The sequence below is a fragment of the Ochotona princeps genome, chromosome 8 (genome assembly GCF_030435755.1).
Source record: "Ochotona princeps isolate mOchPri1 chromosome 8, mOchPri1.hap1, whole genome shotgun sequence".
Lineage (NCBI taxonomy): Eukaryota > Metazoa > Chordata > Mammalia > Lagomorpha > Ochotonidae > Ochotona > Ochotona princeps.
In genome coordinates, this window is record NC_080839.1 from 44730181 (window position 1) to 44754831 (window position 24651).

Genomic DNA, 24651 nt, shown 5'->3' on the forward strand with positions numbered 1-24651 from the left:
GGGAGGTTTCCGGTCTGTGTATGTTTCCCTACTCCACAGGCTGCCTCTTCATTCTGCCCCTTGCTTCCTTGCTGTGCAGAATCTTTTTGTTACATCTCATTCCACTTGTCTATTTGTGAATTTGTTGCCCATTCTTTTGGGATCACCTATAAAAAAAAAGATCCATCACCTAGGTCAAGGCTCTGGAACTTTCACCTTTGTTTTCTCCTGGAGGTTGTATTGAAGTCTTTTCATTCACTTTGAGTTGACTTCTGTAGATAATGAGATGAGGTTCTCCAAGTACACAAGGTAATGAATATGCTAATTGGCTTGATTTGGCAACCGCAATATAAACATGTGAAAGCATGCTGTGAAATGTATATAAAATTTTTATCAATTTTTTTGAAAAAATGTACATGCTACTTGCTTGCAAAAAAAAGAAAAAGAAAAAATCAATTCTTGCGGGGAAGCTTGTTCTGTGCCCTGTAGGGACTTGCTCACAACCCTGCTGCGCAGGCACACGGGCACATTGTACCCGTCTCCCCCTCACCTCCACCACCTAACAGACCCCAAGGAGCGCCCCATCAACCTCAATGCCTGCTACAGTTTCCCCACAGTAAACCAACCCAGTCATCAAAATGCTTCCCAAAAAGTCAGTCAGCTGAAACTGGGGCGAGGAATCCTTTGGACGAAGAGGACCAGGTTTCTCCAGGGTCCCAGAGAACGCTCTTTTTCTCTGAAGTGTTACACTTTTCCTCCTTGTTCCCAGATGGTTGAGAATTGAACGGCAGTCGCTCTAGTGCCTCAATAATACACGCTCCATTTAGTGATCTAATTATTCTCCCGTCTTGGTGCAGCTCTAACTTGCACTGCTGCTCTGATTCTATAGCACTGGTATCAAAAGGGAAATTAGCAGTGAGCTTTTCCCACATGAGTGGCTATTAATAGTCCCCACATGATCCCCAGCCTCCCCCTGAACCCTGTGTGTGAAGTGGGAGTGACCCACTTGTATGTTAAACCGTGGAGCAAGAGTGTGTCTTCCTCATGCGTGGTCCTGCTGTTGCTGTAGCCTTTGTGACAGTGAGGGCCCCAAGAAGCCAGTCTCCCTCTGCCTTCCTCACCCTCCTGCTGGATTCCTGCCTCTCGGGCCCTGGCCTGGTCCATGGCATCCCCCCTCCCCCGACCCCCCGTGCTTCTCTCCCATTGCCTCATGTTCTTCCTGGGTCGTCTTGTTCATTTGCGCACACAACCTCTCACATCTGTAACAGCCCCCCGGGGGACAGATGGTGCCTCCTTCACACTGGGGACTTGATTCCTAAGTGAAAGTTCAACTGTTCAGCATCTACTCAAACAGCATGTCTGATATGGCACTTCACAGCAGGCAAGGGGGAGAAGCTTCCTTTAATCAGTTTGCTGCTGCCCGCCCCCCACGATTTTTACTGATGTATTTATTTGAGAGATTTATTTATTTGAAATAAATGAGGTATGGGGTGGGGGGAGAGAAGCAAGGGCAGGGAGAAGAGATGGAGGAAGAAAAGAGGGAGGGAGGGAGAAGGGGAGAAGAGAGGAAGGAAGAAGACAGAAAAGGAAGGGGAGAGAGGGACCCGAATGCCTACAATAGCTGGGGCTAGGCCAGCCTGAAACCAGGAGCCTGGAACCTATCTGGGTCTTCCACATGGGTGGCAGGAGCTCAAATGCTTGAGCCATCATGTACTGCCTTCCCAGGTGCATTAGCAGGAAACTGGACTGGAACTGGAGCAACTGAAACTTAAATTGGCACTCCGATATGGAATCCCCTCCATTATTATTTATTTTCATTTTTATTTAAGAGACAAGAGAATCTTTTATTCACTGGTTTATTCCCCAATGCCTATAATAGCCAAGGCTAGGCTGGACTGAGATCAGGAGCCTGGAACTTAATCCACGTCTCCCACATGGGAGCCATGAACACAAGCACATGAGCTGTCACCTGCGGCTCTCTGACAAGTGCCTTCCCAGAGGCCACATCAAATGCACAGTAGCCAGTACTTAAACCAGGCACCCTGGGTACGGAATACAACATTCAAAGCCAGATGCCTGCCCGCCCCTGTTTTTTTTTTTCCCTTAAGTGTCAACAGCATATTCTTTTCTATCATGCTACTCATTTATACTATCAAAGTCTTTTATGATATCATAATGCAATCTGAACCTGCCACCAATTAACCACGCTGGTGTTTCAGATAGCCCTGTTACTGCTTTCTCACTTCCTATCTTCGTAAACCCAAGTGAAAGGATCCATATAACAGATATATAGGACTGAGTATGCACAGGGTCCTGTGCACTAAGTACTTACACATCTCATCTCATTTAGCTCTTATCACAAGGCAGGTTCTGTTGTCACTGCCACTTTACAGATGCGGAAACCAAAGCATCAGGTGACTAAGGAACTCACTCAAAGTCAGTACTCATGGGGCACAGGTGGGAACCGAAGCCAGGCTGGGCTGACTGCACACTCCAGTGTAACCACCATGTTACCAAATGCTATGGATTTCAGTTTTAGACACCCTTCCAGCAAGCTGAATTTAAACGATGCAAAAGATCTAATTCCTTCACCTGCTAACGAAAGGCAGAAGTCAAAGGGACAGCCCTCACCTAGAAATAGTCTCTGCTGGGTGTGCAATTGGTACGTGGGAAACTTCACGTACAGGGACACTGAGAGAGACAGTGTGTGACTTCGTGACTGCAGGGTCCTCTAGGCTCAACAGCCTGTGTTTCCCAAGTCTCCTAGCACAACCATCCTCACACATGTCCAGGAGAAGCGTCTTTTAGGGAGCAATTATCCATGGCCAGACCTGTCTAAAGACACGAGAAACCTAGACAACTCAGAACAAAGTCTATCGCTGCAACAGAGTCTTGGAAGAATTAGTTTCAGTTACAGGAAGGTACCATCACTTTGCTGTTAAGAATATAAAATTAAATCAAAGCTAATATAGACACATACATGCACATGGGTATATTCATGTATACACAGGCACATAGATGCATGTGTACACACATGGATGAACACATCTGGCTTTGAGGTGTATGTCTAGTTTCTAATGAAGTGGAGGATTAAGGAGAAGCTGCCCTGTCTTAGAGAAGAGGAAGAAAAGGGCCAGTTACTTAATACGAAGTGTTGGTCAATGTCCTCCCACGTGATGTCTGTGGTCTGAATGAGATACATGTCTATCTGTGAGTATGTTTTTTAAGCATAGTGATGGAATGGACATAGTGGTGCAGTGAAATAAGCTTCAGCTTGAGACACCCACATCTCATACTGGAGCACTGGTTCAAGTCCTGGCTCCCTCCCTCGCTTCTGATTCACCTTCCTGCTAATATACCAGGGTTCCCGCCATTCCTGGGGACAAATCTAGATGGAGTTCCTGGCTTCTGGCTCCTACCTGGCCACAGAGATTTAGGGAGTGAACCAGAGGGTGGAAGATTCTCTGTCTTTCTTCTCTCCCTTTACCACTCAGCCTTTCAAATAAAAATACTCTTATAAAACAGTATAATGGTAAGAGAACTCTGCAGTCTGAGTTGTGTTCATATCCCAGCTCTGCTACTTTCTGTACGTCTTCCCTGTGCCTGTTTTGTCAACTTTTAAATGTGACTAGTAATGTATCTTTTCTTAGTTATAGAAATTCAATAAGAATACACATAGAACATTACCCAGCACATTGTGAGTGCTTGTAAGTGTGGGTTCCTAATGTTACATATGTGAATTCTGTTTTAATAACATAAACAATCATGTTAATTAAAGTGCTATTGAGTTCTTCAGGTAACTTCTGGTCATTATGTATGTTAAATGATTTCACACTTCAGACACACCCATCATCTGTGGGTTCTCACATGGATCTCTATGCTGAAAAAGTTTGGGAAGGACTGGTCAAAGTTAAATCCTTGCTAAGTTTCCTGAAATGACAACTGAAATTTGGCCATCATTGGGCTGGGTGTGCATTCAAGGTCCTAGAGCCTTTTGTCACCCTGAGCTGTGTTTACCCAGCAGGCTGTCAGGTGGGAAGCCTGACAGGGTTAGGGTTAGAGGCAGAACTGCATGGAGGATAGGCCTTGCCATACCCTTGGCCAGATACTGCAAGATCCACCTTGTGGCAGACTGCAAGGAAGCTCTCACATCCTCCACTTTCAAGATCTCAAAAATGCCTTTCTAGGCTGGCTATACAAGGTAGGGAAAAGGGTTCATTATCTTCTGAGTCCCCACAAGTCCAGTTAAACAAGGGATTCCTCACCAAGTTGCCAAGTGGTACCTGGGCAAGTTGACCTCGCAAGTCAATTTCTACCAGCATGGTAGAAGAATCTAGAAGACTCAAGCCCTCCATTGTACTTCCTCTTAGCTGTTTTATGATGTGTTGGGTGTATCTGTGAAATATATATTCTAATCAATGTAACCTGGTGATACCACAGAGCCAGATGTGTAAGTCATCCTGCAGTATTCATTCTGATAAAGGAATGGGTCCTTAGCATTCATGATAAGAAACTTAAGAAGGGAGAATCTGAAGGAACTTGAACCAAACAGTTGTAGGGGTCTGCTAAGGGTAGTGGTGGGGCGGGTAGTTGATAGCCACACCTGCTTGCATTAGAATGGCTGGAGGGTTCTTCATTAAGGCAGAACCACAGGCTCCAGGCCCGTCTCCAAACAGTTAGGCTGGAGGCTTTGGGCTTCCAGAAACACACAGCTGATGCCTTACCAGAAAGCCAGCATGTTCATTTCATCACATCCAGGCCAACTGAAAGAGGATGCTTGCAGGTGATGGCCCAAGGCCTGAGGTTTTTGACTTCTCTTTAACATGTCCCCAGACAAATGCTAGGAAGTTGGTGCCGGAACCCACATGTTTCACAGCCTCCCAGGGGACAGTGCAGTCCAGCCTGAGGAACAGCAAGAGCTGGAGCGGTGCTGGGCTGGCCCCTTCAGACGACAGCATCTCAGAGCACAAGCACATTAATACTCATTCTCATCTTCTCACTGAGCTCTAAGTAAACATGGTTGAGAACAAGGGGCACTCAGGCATCTGCATTAACACAGCCTGTAGTGTAAGTGTGATGCACGCCAAGGTGTGAGGAACATCATCCCTGGACTTGACTCCGGGCAACAGCAAACACCATAAGGACATAGGGGTTGCTTCTGGGCCTGGACATCTCCAGTAGGACAGCAGAGGAAGGACAGAGAGCCAGAAGCAGCTGCAGCTCACACTGAAAGCACCTCTGTGTTCACGGACACTTCCCTTCACTCACAAATAATGCTGTGAGCCCTTTATGCTCACAGCAGCCCCATGAGCAGGTGCTACCCTCATTCCCATCCTACAGATAAGCATGTCAAGGCACAGAGACGTTAACAAATGTGCTCAAATCTCAAGGCCAGTAAGTGGTAGAGATGGAATTTGAACTCAGCCCATCTGGTTCCGGAATCTTCACAACTGAAACATTTATCCTATGGCTGAGAGGATCCCAGAAAAGTCCCACTTCTCTGTTGACACACAGAAGTATCAAGTCCTTAAAATATCTGGAAAGTGGATCAAGAGGCAAAAACCACGGAGCCCTGTGAAGAGATGGATTCACAGCCCAAGAAGTCCAGAACGCACAGGCAATCGTCAGGGCCAACTTATCCAGAGGGTGGATTTTTGGGGGGCCCTGCAGAGACAGGGTATCCCTCGGGCAAGGCCAGAGGGCAGGTCCCCACGCCCCAGAGGCAGCAGTGCTGACAGAGAGACAACTCCCTTCAATCAACAGCGACAGCCAAGGGCCAGTACCCAGGACAGCCCCATGGGATAGTCCAGTGATCACTGAATATGGACAGGACAGGACAGTCCAAGGGAAATGAGATTAGCCACCAGAGATCTGATGGTCACATAATGTTATGCTGGTCTTTGCATTTTATAGCTGGCACAGGTTAGAATATCAGTCAACACTACATGCTGTTGTAATGTACATGGAATGTGCATTTCCCCTATCATTACCCATTCTTCATCAACACGTTTTGCAGGCTATAACAGAGACCATCTACACGCATGTTCCCCCTTGCTGATCTTTAAATTGGCTTGTTTTAAAAAATCCATTTTAAAATGTATTTGAGAGGCAGAAATACTGACAGATGTCCTATCTGCTGGTTCACTTGCGAAATGCCCACAGCAGCCAGGCCTAGCCAGCTGGAAGCCAGGAGCTACAAGCAGAGTTCAGGTCTCCCAACTGACTGGCAGGGGCCCGAAGGCTTGAGCCACTGGCAGGAAGCTAGAACTAGGAACCAGGCCAAGAACTGAACACAGGGGACTCCAAAGTGGGATTGCAGGTGTTTTAATTACTAGGCCAAACACTTGCTTCTAGATCAGTTCCTTTTCACTCTGAGGGATAACAACCATCTTCTCTATTTTAGGAAAGTGGATCTTTGAAAAGCACAGGTGGTAAACAGTTGTAGAATTCTTGTTCTCTCTATGACTGAGCATCCAAAAGTCAAAAATCAGAAACTCTAAAGCTTTAGATTTCCTAATCAGGGATGCTCAAGTGATCAAGTCTGTAATTATTAAAAAAACAATCTCAAAAATGCCAGTACCAGAAACACTTCTGATCCCAAGCACCCAGATAACAGAGAGTGGGCCCACAATCCCAAAGAATTAAGTTCAATAAAAACTAAAACTACAGCCAAACTTATTAGCAGCATTATGTGTGAGTACTTCAAAAGTTTGCAGAAAAAATGGAATTAAGAGACAAATGATGGTGAATTTTTTTGAAATCCAGTTTTTCATAATACATATATGTTCAGGAACTTCTTGAAGCTCCTTCATACATGGTCATGATTTCATGTCACCCAGAATAGTATTCAGCATTGCTATTCTCAAATATCCTAAAATACGATAGCACATCTGTCTTTCCCAGGGGAATATCCAGTCCTTGAGATGCCTGTTGTGATCAGGGCCCAACATGTAGTAGGTGCTCACTGAGTCGTTGATTGAATGAATGATTCAGACTCAGTGTGGACTAGGGATGCGGGTCTGTGTGCCTTCCAGGGCTGATGAAGATGCTTCCATGTCCCTGGCTTTTCTGCCTGCTGGCGCCTCATCTCTTGTAGCCTTCCCCTTACAACATTGCCAGAGCCAAGAAAGAAACTTATCTGATTCTTTCTGGGATCCCCGAGCTAAAATGCAATTCCACAGAAGTGGAACAACCGGGAGAACAATCTTTATGGTGTGCAGAGCACTGGCCACACAGACTGCTGCTGCCGGGATCCTGCCCGTCGTCCCAGCTGCTCAGCAGCTCCTTGGATTCCCTGAGGCCTGGCTGCCTTCACCGAGCTGAATGTGTGTTCGGGTTCTGCCGCTAAATGCAAGGTGCCTGGCAGAGATACGCTTCTGGTCTACTTCACGGCTAACAGCCACAGCGCACAAGAATAAGTCATCTTACAGAAGCAAATGGAACAAGGTGCAATTTAACAAAGAGAATAGCAAGTACAGAATTCAGAACCTAGATTGAAAATGGAAATTCTGAAAGTGATAAAAGTGCTATTTACTGTAAAGAAATCCACCATGGAGAAGAACAGCTTTGAGGTGTTAGAATCAGCATCATGTGCCTAGTGCATGCACTCTGTTCTCAGGATTAACTTCCAGTCTCCTGGGGATGCCCAGGGCGGGCACAATGCCCAGCAGAAGGTAGGACTTAATAAAGAGGTGCTAAATAAATGTTGAAAATGAAAAAGTGGAATAGCAAGGCCTCTCCAGGTCTACTATTTTACTTCACATAGTTTTGTCATTTCCCTTCCTTCTTTCAACAAAGCTGCTCTCTTACCTGATCTCTACTTAAACCAAGAACCCAACTTTAGCACAAGAAGGGGGAGGGAATGGGATTGGATAAACAACTAGAATGGTGCCCTCAGCATGCGAAAGCGCAGTTAGCTGGCTCCTCTAGTTCACCGGCCTATTTCTGTTCTTACCAATTAGGCTGTCTATTTACCAAGAGGTTATTTGTGTTGGTTCCCAAACCTGTTTATGTCAAGTGTCCTCATTATTCCCTTTACGTAATTTAATTACATATTATGTATACTAATGAAATATCTGTGTATAAGGAAAGAGCTTTTGTTTCTATAGGTTGAGTGTTTTGGAAAGACTGAGTGAAGATGAGAATGTGAAAAGACATGCTGACAAATTAGAGGCAGGCCACACAATTCTAAAAGATTCTGGCGGATAGGGACATATTCAGGTCCCAAGAGATTTAGAGCATTGGCTCTGCAGGTGTCAAAATTGTCATGAAGCAGTCAAATCTAGCACTATAGAAGATGCAACAGAGGGTTAACTGATGCAAGTAAAATGATGTAGAGTGCCTATACATAAATCTATTAATCCTAAAACAAGAATGTCAATATGCACACACACTCTGAAAGGCAGAGTCACACCAAGAGATTTTCATCTGTTGGTTCACTTCTCAAATGCCCACAATGGCCAAGGCTGGGCCCAGCCAAAGCCAGGAGCCAGAAACCCCATCTGGACCTTCCTTCCAGGTGTGAGGGACTCAAACACTTGAGCCATCACCTGCTGCCTCCCAGGGTGCACATTAACAAGAAACTGGATGATTGGGGGTGCGGGAGGCGGAGAGCTGGCAGGACTCAATCCAGGCACTCTGATACCGGGCAGGGCCCCATTGTGCCACCATGCCTGGCCCAGAAATTCTCTATTTTAAGTATTTCAATGTCATTGGGAAAAAAAAAATGCTAGTAAATGCCCAACTAAAGTGCAACTCACAGTTTGAAAGGACCCTGACCTGATCCTATTTCTTCGTTTTATTGATAGGAATGGGAAGTTCAGAGAGACTCAAGGTCTCACAGCCAAGAAAGTGGAACTATCATTCTGGATTCCACAATCTGTGTCTAGTGACTCTCCTGAGCAGCCACAGCACAAAAAGCAACAGAGAAGCACATTTTCCTTTGCAAACAAACAGAAGATGAAGCATGGCAGTGGACAACAAGGATAAAGCTCTCATTCTCCTCGAAGCATTTGCAAGAGTGAGGACACACAGGTAGCTGTGGTTTTATCCCCAAACTCACACACACCAAGTCTCTTGTGTGACAGACACGTATCTGGAACAGGTGAACTAAGTACCTGGGCCGAACACGTGAGCATTCTAATTTTAGACCAACTTCAGCTCCATGTGGGAAAATGTAGACAAAGGAACAGGGAAGCAGTTTGCAGCTGTGAAAAGCTTTTGTTAGATGAGATGAGCAATAACCAAGGCCCCTTCCCTGTCAGCTGACCCAGGTTCTACCTGTAGGCCAAACAAGAAGATGACCTCACAGACTGTCCTCCCTCCGTGTACCCCCCGTCTAAACTCTCATCTCAGCAGACTAAAGCCCAGGTTCCCTGCCAAGGCCTGGGGACCAGCTCCCCAAGGAAGCTGATCATGGTGCCAGCTGCCGTGAAAAAAACCTGTGTTATTTCCATATCCTGTCAAGCACCCGCCCTGAAAATCTCCTAGACAGTTATCAAGCAAGCCCTTGCACATGCCCCAGTTCTGGGGGCATCCCTGGATGCAGGTCAGAGGCAGGAGCCGAAGTGCAGGGGGTTAAAGAGCTGCCCCGAGCACTCAGATCATGCAAGGCAGGATCCCAGAGGGACGCCAGGTGCCCGAGCCAGGTCCTCACCACACCCCGTGGGTCATCAGTGTGAGTCTCACGAAAATACCAGAACCAGATGGGCAGCCTGGGAACGGTGAAGCACTTCTGAGGGTTAAGCAAGCAGCTGCCTGACAATTTGTGAACCACCATGCTGCATTCTGTCCTTTTAAAGGGCATTAAAAAATGCCTTTTGAAGACAGGTCATGCATCCTTTCTTAGGAGGGTGTGACAGCCGTCTAGAGCTGTAGGTGCTGCCACCCTCAGCTGCCTCCTGTGCTTTGTCAACTGACAACCAACCAGGAAAAAAATGTCCTGGCCCCAACTCCAGACTATTGGTTTCACTCCCATGCCAATTCTTTCCTAACTCATGACACAGAGCAGGCAGCTCAGGGTACCCCTACCATGTTAATGCTCTTTGGATGGGTGGGCCCCAGCAAAGCGAGACAAAGAGACGGCCTGTGCTTTTGTATAGTCCCAGCAGTTGAGGGGTTAGGACCTGAATGAACAACAGAGAATCCATTATGTGGCCATCACCCTCCAATTTCCCAGTCATGGTCCCTGCCGCTTGATCACCACAATGCTTCGTAAATACCCAAAGACAGCTCAGAACCCTTTGCAATGCAATTCCCTGAGTACCAGTCCATCACATGAGAAATTTTACAGGCTCTTCCTGATGCACAGAGTAACAGATGAGGAAACCAATCCAAGCAAGAACCAGATAAGTAAATCCTCTGCGACTTGAACAAACCAAGACCAACTGGGCTTACCATCCAAGATTCTTTTTTTTTTTTTTTATTAAATAAAGCAAACATTTATTAAATTGTGATAAAAACATTCCATCAAATTACAAAACCTGAGTAAGAAAAACAAACGACACATGCTTAACTGTAGTTGACATTCAAATAAAATTTGCATTCCCAAAGTATTATGCAGTAATTAGAAAATACCAGCTAAAATAATATTAGGATACTTTTACGTGCGGTCTCAACAAATTTGAACAGAAGCAAATTTTAACAAATTTTACAGTGAAACATAGCAGTAGATTAAGGATCTTAACATGTTTATTTTACTGCTATTTGACACTATGATACAAAAATAAGAGGATTTACTTGACATTTTTTAATAAATATCTCATGGGCTGTTGAGTGCCTTACTGGTGAAAAGATTTAACTAGCTAATCTCATCAATCCATTTTGTACATTTAGTAAGCATCAACTCTGCCCTATATAACTCTTAATGCAATTCACAGCACACAAATGGTTATCATATTAAATACATAATCAACTCGGACTTTTCAACAACGAGGAAATTAGTAAACCATCAAATGGACTGCTTACCATACACTTTCCTCATAACTAAATAACACACAAAAAAAATCAAAATAATATTTGTCATCACTCTAAACTATTGCCAGCAACTGAAGGAAACTGCCAATTTGCCATATTCATGTTCACAACATGCTAAATATACTCTGCTGTTACTTCATCCATGGAATGCCTACATGCCTAGAACAGAGAATTTTCACCATCTCTTGCTGTGGGACCTGACTTGCAGCAATCTATATTTAGATCAGAACTAATTAGCTTGTGGTGCCATATCCCTCCACCATCCCACCCACAGTAGATATCTAGGAGGCAATACCAACGTCCTATCATTCTGATATCACCTCCATATTTGGGGGAATCTAAAAGAATGGAAGAAATAAGCCAAAGAAACCTTTAAAAAAGGCCAACAATAACTCAGTTAACAAGAGGATCAGTCCCGTATTCCTTGGAGACTATGCACCACCTGTGATTGGCACAGGAAATTTACAGTTCTCTCTCCATGGAGCTCCATGCAAGTGCTGGGTTTCCCCTCCGAGGAGGCCTGCACCCTCCAGCTCCTGTACTCCAAATGCATGACTTCCTAGCTTCTTCATTATTCTTTCCCATACTGGTCCAGTCTTAAGAGTGAAGACAGCTGCACATTTACATCACAGATAAAGCCCTTACCTATCTTTGTCCTTTTCCCACCCTCTCTTCACACGTAAATGGATGGTCTTGCAGTTCAGTCAATGAGCTCGCTAACATTCAGACAAAAAGGAGTTGGTGATAAAAAAAAAAACCTGTTCACCTGAAAGAAATGCCTAGCAGCAGAGACCACCACATGAAAACATTAAAGTGTCACAGAATCAAATACATCACCCTCTGCTCTCCATATTAAAAATCAATTCCTGATACTACTGTTGGTGTGGAGCCATTGCTATGCTTTTAAAAGCACTTATCTACTATACATATTTAATGAATGGCTCAAGACTGAAATAAGCGCTGCTTTCAAAGAACCTGGCAAAGGGAAAAATACAAAAGGCAGGGAATGGCTGAAAGAAAAGAATGGCAGACAGGCTAATTGCTGCAGGCAGGTGTGGGGTATATGAGGATTGATTTCACTATTCTATTTTTCTGAGGATGATTGTTACCACACTGACAGTAAATAGTTTTACTTACTAATTTAGCCAACAACTATAATACATCCTTACTCCAATGTTGGAATAATGAATGTGGCTGATGGGGGTTGGACCCTGGTTTGAGCTGTATCCACCAAGGATCTCAACTTCGGCTGGGGATGAGGGGAAAAGCCCACCAGGGTCCAAGCAGGGTCCAAGCAGACTTCTAGGAGACAGAATGGCCATGAGACAGACAGAGGCAAAGAAGCCTGGATCAGGCACAAACCCCAGCTCTGCAGGGGTGACTCTGGGTAGTCCTTGCCATTTGGACTGTCTCCCAGCCTAGCCCTCTTTGGGCTCAGTCTGGATCCCCTGGCAGAGGGCCTTTTCCTTCACCTCTAAGTTCGGCAGCTAAGTGATTTGTCCAGCAGAGACTAGCTCAAGGGACTCACAGGCAGCAGCCCAAACTGGGAGTTGTAAGTTCCACCTGCTTTCATTCTCTACCCTACTCCACATAGTGACCCTCAGTCTGTCACAGGATGGTGTGGCTTAGGGCAGGGTCCTGATGGCTGTTTCTGACCACAAGCTGAAATGAGGGACAGCAAACCTCACAAAGTGTCAATGTCAATGCTATAGGAGGAACGCAGGACCAAACGCTGGACACTACAGCAAGGACAGTCAATCACTTCTGGATAAATGCTTCTGATCTCCTCAGATCTTCCCTGGAGGGACTGGCCACCCAAGGGGTACAGGCAGGGGTTGTGCCAGGCCCGTGAGGGAGCAGGCTTAGGAACAACATTCCTTAGCCCTTCTTGACCTGTGTGAATGAATGAAGACAGAAAGGAAGGAATCAAAGGACCAGGAAGGTATCTTTCTCCCCAGGGAAGGTAGCATCAGCATGCACCTGCGCAATGTGCCCCCTGAAAGTGACTCAGAGAACCTGGCTCTCAGCTTGGCCTACCAGGTCCAGGACCTGGATGGGCTACGAGGACACTGCAAGACAGCCAAATCAGCAGCCCATCTGGCTTAACCTCAAAAACTCAGTTTCTCCCAGCTTGGTCTGGGAGAGTGCAGGAAGAACAAAGACAACGCAGGGAGCATCTCAACCTGTAGAAACACCCAAACAAGTGGTGGACCTAAACTGGTTCAGCGTTCAGTTCTCCCAAATGATACCCATGGGTAAGGGTTGAAGGGGTTCCCAGAGAGCAGGTCATGGAGACCTCTACAACAAGAGCTATAGAACAGCCTGGGAGAATCACCAAGTTGTCCTCACACCCTCACATCTGAGCCCTGCCTGGGGTGGAGGGTCATTCAAGAATGAGGGAGCTTCCAATAAAAATAAATAAATCTTTTAAAAAAATGAATGAGGGAGTTTGTATTAAAAGAAGATCAGGGGAAACTGGGTGTGATTTACAGATTGTGACAAATAAGATGCTATTGCAGGGGAAAGCCAGGCATGCAGTAATGGGGAGCTCTGTATGGTTCTACAATTTTTCTTTTTTAAGTTAGAAAAGAAAATGGACCTATGAAGTGATGACAGAGGACTGCCTCCTGGGAATCCTGGGGAACCCTGGGCTCCAGGAGCACAACTCTAGGATGGACATATTCTTGCCTTTCCACTTCCAGCACCAACAAAGCCTGGCATGGAAGAAGAGAGCCACTTCCTCATGGTTCAGCAGGAGCACCAGGTGGCTTGGGAGCCATGAATGTTCAAATACATCAGGATGGTAGCTCTGGGGATGGGAGGGAAATGATGAGGCCACATAGGCAGTGGTACCCAGCAGGAATGACAACGTCCTCTCCACTGGAGTCAAAGGAGACCAAAGCACCAGGGACACTGTGTTTTGGTTAGAGAATCTGCAAAAACCTTTGAACTGTGCCCCATTCCACTGAGATCTCCCTGGAATAACCAGCAAGACACAGTGAGAGGCTGCTATAGCAAAAGAAAAAAAAAGAAGTCAGGGGAACTGACTCCAGGCTAACAAGGGAGCCATGATGCAGCAGCCTCATGCATCACTAGTGAAAAATCAGTGTGATTCACCTGGAACTGAGCTGGCACTTGGCACCTGGATCTTCAATGCCTTTAGTCTCACACCTGACATCCATCCCAAAGGGCAACAGGGGAAGCTCCAAACCAAAGAAAGAGCCACTAGGCATGAAAACAGAGAATCACAACTTGAAAACCCTTGGGGTAAAGAGAATGGAATCACCCATGCCTGTTGTAATGGCGCTTTGTGACATTTTACAAGCAAACATTTCAGGACATTCCAGCAACATGGAAAAACGCACAAACCAACACCCGAGTTTCAAAATCAGGAATCCAAATCATTTCCTCACTAGGACTAATCCTACAAAAACATTAACTCACACAGAACAAGGCTGAGAGCAACATGCACCTGTAACAGCAGGTGCTTCCCTCTAACGCACATTCCTGTGTGGCTTGCCTCCTGCACTTCCCAAGCTCCCCAACATGTAGATCTTGGATCTTTACAGTGCAAAAAAGGAAGCTCTTATCTAAATATCCAACCATAAACCAGAGAACAACTGAACAAAGCTCACCAGGCAGCTGCCGGACTAGGCAGGTTGGAAATCTGGGTCCTGGAGGTGGATTCACAGGTGAGCTGGAAGGGTGTGGTTAGTGCTGAGTTCAGGGGTCTTGTCAGCCCCACTCCCCAGCATACCTGCCTACACAAGTCATCTGAACCCCTCTTTGGAGGAACTGCCTGCCTGGGGCCTACAGTGAAGACCTTGCAGTGAGCTAAGGGCCCAGGTGCAGGTGCGCGCAATGGGCAGAAAGCCAGGCGGGGAGCTCCGCAGGTGAGAGCAGCGGCTTCACAGATGTGGCCCTGTCTGCTCCCTTCACACAGCCCACACACCACCCACAGCCCCAGCAAGGGCTGGACTCACCGCTCAGGGGCGACGTGCTGTTCTCCAGGGCTTGGCACACAGCCAGGACAATACCTGTGAAGGGAAGAAGAGACGGGAGGTGAGAGTCTACCAAGCAAACAGCTTTCTAGGGCGTTCCAGAAGGGGCTATGGTGGCTATACTACCTGCAGGCCCAGCACAAATCTAAAACAAAGCCTGAAGAACAAGGACTAAAACTTTTTGTCCTTCCAGCATCTCTCTCTCCACCTATTATGGCATTAAAAAAAGACCTTATATTCAAAACATTTATTTATTCAAGAGGGCAAGATAGGAGGGGAGAAGATGACTTTCAATGGCCAGGCCAAAGCCAGGAGCCAGGAACTCAATCCAGATCTCCCATATGAGTGGTGGAAGAGAACCAACTATATGGGCCATTACCGGCTGTCTCTCATGGTCGGCATTAGCAGGAAGCCCGAACCAGGGGCCTGAGTCAGAGATGGGAGCCAGACGCTCCAATATGGGACATGCACATCTCAACCAGTGTCTCAGCAGACAGGCTAATCACATGCCCTGAGTTTCACAGTGGAAAAATGCACAGAACATAAAAATTTTCCATTTGAAATCAAGTGTAAGTGCATTTTTCAGTACACTTGCACTGTTGTGCATGTTATAGTACTTGCTGTGTGCTTATTCATGTCACTACTCTCCTTTAGGCAGGACAATATTTGCAGATTGGCAATGGACCCCTCACAAGCTCATGGTGGCCCAGTGGCAAAGTGAACAAGACAGCAAGGGGCCCACTGACTGCTGGGTTGCACAATCCCTGTCCTGGGGCAGCAGCTGGATGCCCTATCTCGGGGAGGGGAAGTAAATTTGGGGATCTGCTCTTCCTAGGTACCTGCTATCCCAACCCTAGATGGATGGGTCACCCCCAAGGGCATTGCATCTTGTACATCAGTATGGTATGTGCTGGGTACTTGGATGAAGGGAGGCATGAAAATGGCAGAAGTCAGGCCCCGCTCTGGGGCACCCAGACTCCAAGCCTGCAGTGCATGCTGCATCACCTCCTACCTGCCAAGGCTTCTCTTACAAGACACAAATGCAGAGTTAAAACAATGTGGATTTTGAGGCTGCAACTGCCAGGCAGGGAACCCATGCTTACAGGCCTTCTGAGCATGGGGCGCTATGTAACAACCTTGCAAGCCAGCCTTGCTGATGGACAGCCCTCCTCTGACGCAGTGCCTGAGGTTTCTGAAAACACAGCAGCCACATCCAGCGAGGAAGGAACCTCCCAGGAGTTACGCAATCGAGATGAACTCAACTAGAATGACTTCCCCAAAGTACAATGTGCAAAGATTCCCAAGTCTCCACACAAAGGGCCTGGCACAGGATTAGCCTGGAAGGGGGACAAACCCAGTGAGGTCAGAAACTGAGTCCGATTCTCACTCTTTCACTACAAGGGATCCATGCAGCCCACCACTCCATGGGCTGTGAAGGCACCTGCCCTTTGCAGTATAGACCCCAAAGCCACAACTCGCAGGAAAATACATGCAGGTGAAACTGATAAAGCAGTAGTGTCTATGACGTTTGGCCTTTGAAACCAGAAACATCGTAAGAGCCTCTGGCAGTTTTTCCTGGAGGATTGACATGACCTCCCCTAAGACTTAGTGTCCTGAACCACACACCTGGGCTAGAGCTGGAGATGGGGGCAACTACTGACAGCACCTTCATCTGCCTCGAGCCATTCTTGTTGCCAATAGATGCTCTTTGGAAATGCAGCTCTTGGGTCTCCCTGGATATGTTTAAAGGGGCAGTGCAAAATGTACACATCCAGTGTCAAAATGAGGCTTACCTTGCTTCAAAGGAGTTAAACGCTCAAAGCAGGGACAAGGAGATGGATGTGTGGCCTGGTGGTTAAGACGCCTGTGTGCCTCTTGGGAGTGCCTTGATTTGACTACCAGTTCCACTCCTGGTTCCAGTTTCCTATTAAGGCAGATTCTAGGAGGCAGCAGGTGACAACCCACAGGGGAGGCCAAGAATGAGTTCCTGGCTAATGGCTTTGGTCTGGCCCTGAAGCTGTGAGCATTTGGGGAGCAACCCAATAGAAAGGAGTATGTGTTCTTTAATTAGATCAGAAAACAAAAACCCTAGGGACTTTCATGTTCCGCCTCTCCTGGCACTGCCACAAAATAGTCTGGGCTTGGCAGCCAGTGACCCGGAACGATGGCAAAGGACAAGGATATGGGAGATGTTTTGCGTGCCTCTCCTGGCAGGCGTGACCAGCCTGTCACGAACTGTGCCGGCACTCAGGCCTGAGTCTCACAGTCTGTTCGCCGTCACTCTGGGTGAGCACAGTCCCATTCCCGGGCTGCACACTGATGTTGGCTGAAGCAAAGCCGAGACAGGAAAACAAACAGCCTGCAGCCGGGCGTGGTGGACACCAGCTCCCCGGGGAGATGCGGGTGAGTGAGGGGGCCATTTTGGCATCCATCCCAGAACCCAGTACAAGGGCTGCACAGGGATCAGTTTATACATGCCTCAGAATAGTCCCCAAGCCTGGCACCTCTCAGCCTCCTGTTCTTGTATGCAGCTAGCAGGAAGAGCTGATTGGATGGAGGCTGAGAGAGGCTAAGAAATGTGCCTGAGCTCCACTAGTCCGATTCAAACTCACATCAGTCCAATGCATGTGTCCCAGGAAGAGTACAGTCACTACCCGCCACAGTCCCTTCTACCACAGCCATCAAAGAGCCCCCAGCAGCTGTGTGTGTCATCAGTCACCCCTCCTCCAGGGAGGCCAAACATCACATCTGGCAAACACAGTGGCTGAACCTTGCTCCCTGTCATCCAGAGGTCACCCCCTGGCCTCATGGGACTTTCCCATTTCCTCCAATTTCCCCACAAATGAGCAAGGCCTGGATGCTGCCCAGTTTGCTAGGACCCAGGAGCCCTGACCCTGGGCCATGTGCTTGCAAAGCCAGGTCCATGAGGACCTTCCAGGAACATGGCGCTGGGGCGGCCCCAAGACTGATGAGAAACCAAGTTAGCCATGGGGAGAACCTGGCCCATAGGGCTCAGGGATCACACAGCACAGCCTTGGTGCCTGCAGCCACAGTGCTCTACAGTCTGACTTTCAGAGCTGAACTTTGGGGCTGGCGTTATAGCACACTGGGTTAAGCTGCCACCTGCAACACTGGCATCCCATATGTGCATGGGTTCAAGTTCCAGTTGCTCCACTTACAGCCCTGCTTCCTACAATTGAATCTGGGCAAGCAGAAGGTGGCCCAAGTGCTTAGGCCCCTGTCATCTATATGGATGACCCAGACAGAAATCCTGGCTCCTGGCTTCAGCCTGCTTCCCCCCATAGCCATTGAAACGATTTAGGGAGTGAACTGGCTAGTGAAAGATTCTCATTCATTCATTCTCTCTCTCTCTTTCTTTCCCCTCCTCTTCCCTCCCCTCCCCTCCAGTAACTCTATTTCAGGTAAGTAAATGTTTTACTAAGAAGTTGCACTTGTGGGGCTGACACCATGGTTTAGCACGCTAAGCTTCCACCTGTGGTGTTGGCAACCTATATGGACACCAGTTCATGTCTGGGCTGCTCCACTTCTGATCCAGCTCCTTGTTTATGGCCTGGGAAAACAGAACTGGACGACCCAAGTCCTTAGGCCCCTGGACCCACATGGGAGACCCAGAGGAAGCTCCTGGCTCCAAGCTTTCTATCAGATCAGCTTTGGCCATTGCTACTATTTGGAGAGTGAACCAGCAGATGGAATATCTCTGTCTCTCCTTCTCTCTGTAAGTCTGCCTTTCAAATAAAATACATCTTTTTAAAAATAACTGGGCCTGACCTTGTATACCATGGACTCTCTGTGGACACATGTAGGCAGGGATCGCAAGTAGGCTGTTTTGGCCAGTAACCCATTGAATAGTTGCAAAGAGGGGAATCCCAAGATTGTGGACTTCAAAAAGCAAACTGGGAAAAAAAAGGGGGGGGGGGAGGTTTCCTGGGGGAAAACCACACACAGTCAAAGGAAAGCCTCAGGCAAGCCTGGTCCCTCTTTCCCAGGGCAGCCTGCATCCAGGTTGGACAGTTTCAGACTCAGGTCCAAGTTTCCATCAGAAACAATGCAGAAGGAAGGGTCAGCCCACTTATCTCAGGAGACAGAGTCATCCTGAAGCCTGTCCGTTGGTGTGCAGATGGAAAATGCTCTGGAGAGATGCCAGGCTTCAGCTGTCCCAGGGCCTCACAGCAAGATGCCCTTTGCTCATACACAGGACTGGCATCCTGGCAAGAGACCCAGGCTGTGCCCTTAGTGTGTGCCATCTCCCATCCTCACCTATCACCAGGTGTGTCCATCTTCTACAGACTCTCAGTTGTGTAGAGCACAGACCAGGGTAGGGCACCTGAGCTATTGCCACTGCAGCAGAGGTGACCATGCCCTGGCCTGGCCAACACTGTGGCCGGTATTTTCTCCTGAGCTCTCATATGGCTCCAGTGGATGGAGCCAACGTTCCTCCTAGGATTGAGAGCTCATCCATTCTCAGATGCCCGTAGCCAGGCCTCCGGAGGAAAGGGTGAGCTTTGGGTGTCAGGAGAGAGATGTTCTGGGCTCAGAGCAGGTGGTGAAGGAAGGTGTGGAAATGATGCTTAATGTGGGGCGGGGGGGGGGGGTGGGGATGGCAGTGGTGCTGGAAGGCAGGGCCCATGGGAAGATATGTATCCAGGGGCTGTCAGTTCCCTGCTTGCTCTCCTTCCATGCTTGGTCCCAGGGATCCTGAGAAACATAGCCAGGAATTCAGCAAACAGAGAGTGGCCCCTAAAGGGGGGAGAGCAGCAGGGGCACCCAAGGGAGCACCAACTCATGTACAAATGGGTCCCAGAATTCAGAGCTCACCAGTACAGGTTCATGGCATCCACCCTGATGAATCAAGCCCAACCTCTCAATATTACTTGTAAACCTCACAGAATTTTTTAACTGCATAGCAAAACTTGCCAAAGCATATGGTGTTATCAATGAGTTTATATCTAAGAGCTTGCTAGCCAGGCAGAGATGCTGGCTTCAGGGTCAGAACTGACTGGTAAGAAGGGAACAATAGGAACACACTGCAGATAAGGACAATGGGGTTGGGTTTTTGGGGGGGGGGGTGGGGATCTGCCCTCAACTCCAACCCAGAGATTCTCCAGTAACTAGGCAGGATAGAAATGGAAGCAGTCAAGGCATCTCTCACCAGAGGTCAGCCCTTGGAGAAGCTGGGTTCTGTCACCCAGGAACAGGGCACAGTTCACACTGGCCCTTGCACACAGCCCTGCCAGTGCACCTGCTCAGAGGACCACAGGCAAAACTACCATGGAATCTGTGGGGTAGCAGGCCTGACAGGCTTCAGAGAACCCCAGTAATGGCAAAGAGAGCAGTTTAGAAATGTCACAGGGATTACTCCCATGGGCCACATATCACCACCCCAGCCTTTAGAAGATGGCCTTCCAAACACAGGCTGCAGCCAAGGGCACCAACTTGAAATGGTTTGTGTTGGGTTCTAAGTGGCAGCTCCTGGAAACGGCCACAGCAGAGAAGCCAATCCCACAGGAAGGAGCACCTCCAGTCAGATCCCTGTTCCCCAACACAACCATGGCACAATACACATTTTGGTATCAGTGGTGGGGCAGCAGCTGGAGCATGGGGGGGTGGGTCTCCCCAACCCTTCCCTCGTATGGTTCAGTTGCAGGATTATTACTGTGCCAAATGCTGTGGTCAATCACAGAGCAGTCACATCCATCTCAGCACTCACTGTGCCCTCTGCATCATCTCGGTAAATATGACAGTATGATTCAAGTGGTACAGGGGGAATATCCCTTACTCAAATCCCTTGGGACCAGAAGTGTTCAGGTTTTAGATTCTTTTGGATTTGGAGTCTGTGCACACATATAATGAGCTGTCAGAGGTGTGGAACTAACTGTATGCATGAAATTCATTTGCATGTTCTATGTACCACATATACATGGGCTGAAGGTGATTGTATATGGTACTGTTGCCTACAATTTGTCCTGTGCTGCCAGATAAGGGATTTTCCACTGGTGGCATCATGCTGATGCTCACCAAGTTTTGAATTCTGGAGCATTTCTGATTTTGGCTTTTCATGTTAAGATACTCAGTTTGGGGCATGCTCCCATTTTAAAGGAAGAAGTACAGGGATACAGCTAAGGAACTGCCAGTTTATAAGCGACAGACACAGCAAGCTCATATTATAGGAGCCAGCTGGCCTCAACGCACTTAAGGATACAGCAGAGAACACACGTGTGTTAGGGAGGATGCCCTCCAGCACCTGGGCACAGGCAGCAGGGTGGGGAAAGCAAGTGAATGGGGGAGTCCAGAGACTAGGGTCACTTATGAGTACTGTTCTCTTAAGTCATTTTACCTTTTTCCATCTCCAGCTCCTTAGCTTTAAATGGTACTGCTGGGCCAGAAGACAGGCCAAGTTTCTAAATTCCACAAATTTACTTAAGATACAGAAATGTACACTTTCCTTAAGCATCCAGCTGGGGACTCTGGTCCTGCCCCAATTCATTTCAGGTGAATTTTTTGCTTTAAATAGAATCAGGCAAATTTCATTTTCCAATTTAGCAGGCATGCATGCCAGTTATTAGAATATGGCCAAGAGCCTCAATCAGCCCTTTGCATTTCCATTTTAATAGAATATTAATGTTAGGTTGCTAATATATATCCCAGTGTCACAGGCTACAAGGGAATGCTCTTAAGTGAACTTGGAACCTTTCACTGTTCTTCCTAACGACCCCCAAGATGGCCATGAGCAGCAAAATCCAACCTGGACAGTCTAAGGCAAAACCCAGGGCAGTGACAACCAAGAAATATACCAGCCTTACCTAAGAGCTCAGAGATTTGTCCAACCCACCCATATGTCTCAGATGGGAAAAAAGTAAAGCTTTCCACATGAACCCTTGGGACCAGGAGGCAGGAAAGATGGCAACAGGTACCTGCACCACAACACTCTTCCATTTGCTAATTCTGACTGAGGGTCTGCCCAGCAGGGTGGATGGGAGCTTTGCTGTCAGGCCTGGGTTCCAATCCTGCCTCAGCTGCTCTCCAGCTGGCAGCACATGGCTCATGACCTATCCTTGCTGAGCCTGCGTGTCCTCTTCCACAGAACGAGGCTCACAATGGCCCACAAGGACAGCTGCAAGGTTACATGTCATGCTGTGACACATAGGGCTACTGTCAGTGTCCACTCAACACGGCAGTTACTGGGTTCCTCCTGGCTCCTCTCCTTAGCTTGTTTCATCACAGCTTCCAGAAAGTTCAGGACAAGGAGGCTGTGTTGATGACCCTCTGATCCCCTCCCCTAACTCCTGCCCTTCTTCTAGGACAGCAATAATGAGGGTCGACAGAGGGGCCCACGGCTGCAGGTCACCAAGGTTCTGGGACGTTGAAGGTTTTAAAACTGGATATTTACTTTGTGTTAATTCCCTGAATAACTGCAGATTAAAAAAAACCCACAACAGACAGCTGAGAACTGTGACTTGCCCTTCAGGATGCCCAAACCACACAGAATGGCAACAATATCCACGCTGTTAAGGAAAAGTGGACTCTTCCACGTTGCAGCGCAGGCAGAAGGTGTGGGCTGCTGAAGTCACCTCTACCACCCACCTCCATGCCCCTTCGGGCTGTACCTACCTGCTCCACGTCCCAAACTTTGTCTCCAATTCCTGACCCCTCTCTGCAGACCGGGATCTCAATTTGTGTGTTTAAACCCTCTGGGCCTGGTGCAATAGCGTACTGGTTAAAGTCCTCGCCTTGCATGCGCCGGGATCCCATATGGGCGCCGATTCTAATCCCGGCGGCCTCACTTCCCATCCAGCTCCCTGCTTGTGGCCTGGGAAAGTAGTTGAGGATGGCCCAAAGCCTTGGGACCCTGCACTCGTGTGGGAGACCAGGAAGAGCTCCTGGCTCCTGGCTTCAGATTGGCTAAGCTCCAGCCATTGCACTCACTTGGGGAGTGAACCATCAGATGGAAGATCTTCCTCTCTGTCTCTCCTCCTGTCTGTATATCCGCCTTTCCAATAAAAATAAATAAAATCTTACAAATAAACAAACTCCCTGCCACCAGGGCTGACAACCACTATCAACCCCACCCTCTCCTTCACCCCATTCCCAAGCCAGCCTCTCCCACACACCTGCTGTTTCATCCATCCTCTGCATCCCTCCTGCCTTGCACCAGTTCAGGCCTCTTCCCCTCTCCCTGTGCCATCACAATACTTGCCAGACTGGTTTTCCTGCCAACAACCTTTTATACCTTTGTTTCTGCTATCGGAGTGAGCTTGGGAGACCACATCTCTGCTTTCCCTGGGTGCCACCTGATCACGGAAGCCAGTTTAAAGAGTACAACCTGGTCCCAGATTCCACTTGCAACTGAATTCCCCCAACCACTTGTGCCTGGCACCATCCTCTTTCTCTGCACCTGAACTGGCCTCACCCAGCTCCTAGCCTTGGATTCAAGCCACATAGATCCCAGCTCAGTCCCTACAGCTGCTGACTTCGGTTTAGTTAAGACTCAGAATCCTTTGTAGGAAAAGCAGCTACAGACTCCCATCTCTCATGCTTGGGCAGGCACTTTTCTCCCCATCCAGCTCCCTTCTTAGGGACTGGGAAAGCAGTGGAGGATAATCCAAGTTCTTGGGAACCTGCACCCATGTGGGAAACCCAGAGGATGCTCCTGGCTTTGGATCGGCTCAGCTCCAGCTGCTGCTGTCATTTGGGGAGTTAAGCAGTGGATGGAAGATCTTTCCTTTTCTGTCTGTTTCTCTCTGTAAATCTTCCATTTAAATAAAAGTAAGTTTAAAACAAAGAGTAAAGGAATGGACACAGGAGAAATGGGTAACATACTGAAAGATAAGGTACCATTCACAGTTATCAGTAGCATGCTGATACTTATCTCAAGTGCTGAATGTAGCAGGTGTCCTAATTACCCAAACTTGATCTACACACAATGTACCAAAACATCCCACTGCGCCCCATGGATAGTATGTATCAATTGACTTTCTAAAATGTTGACCTCTCAGTTTGAGGTACCCCTTCTCTAGCCCATAGGAGTCAAATTTGCCTCTCAAAGTCTCTCTCAGATGTCAGAAACAGTCATTGTCTTCTCAGAGTGGTCTTCATCCATACTCTGCCTCAGAGCTGGGACATTTGTGCATTCTGTATGCCCTGTAGTGTGGCCAGAACTGTGGCCTGTCCATCTCTAACCTCACACGTGGCTCAATGCCTCAGCACCAGTTGGGTTTACAGTACTTGCATGCTGAGCTGCACTGCTCTACGTGGGCGCTGGCATGAACACTGAGTTGGTGCGGAATTAATGGGGTAGTTAGTCTGTGTGGATGGGGAAGGAACACACCTGTCTCCCAGTAGGAAGTCCTTCCTCACTTCTGTCCCAGATTCCTGGCTCTGGGGTGGGACCCAGAGAACCCCCAACTCCTGATTGCGTTAATTCAACAGGTGCTAATGAGCACCTGCTCTATTTGTTCAGGTTCAGGAGAGAAATCAAAACCCTCCTCTCATGACAGCGACCATGCTCGCTTCCCAGAATATTTCGTCAAATCTTCAAGACCATCACCTAGATCATACTGGACACGTTTGGTTGCAGCATTCAGCTTAGTAGTGAGTTAAAACATGTGCATATGTTTCAATAACGACATCCCATGATCTCACCAGAATTAAGGAAAAAACAGACCATGGAGAAGGGGAG

The 24651-nt window shown here is 47.8% G+C and overlaps 1 protein-coding gene across 2 annotated transcripts in view; it reads right to left on the reverse strand.

The window, feature by feature from the left end:
- TGFA (transforming growth factor alpha) overlaps nt 1–24651 on the reverse strand; it is an 89446-nt gene that overhangs the window by 41419 nt on the left and 23376 nt on the right. For both annotated transcript variants that reach the window (XM_058667937.1, XM_058667938.1), the window contains exon 2: nt 14937–14990. In XM_058667937.1, the coding sequence (XP_058523920.1) occupies nt 14937–14990 (54 nt within the window). The remainder of the gene's footprint in view (nt 1–14936; nt 14991–24651) is intronic.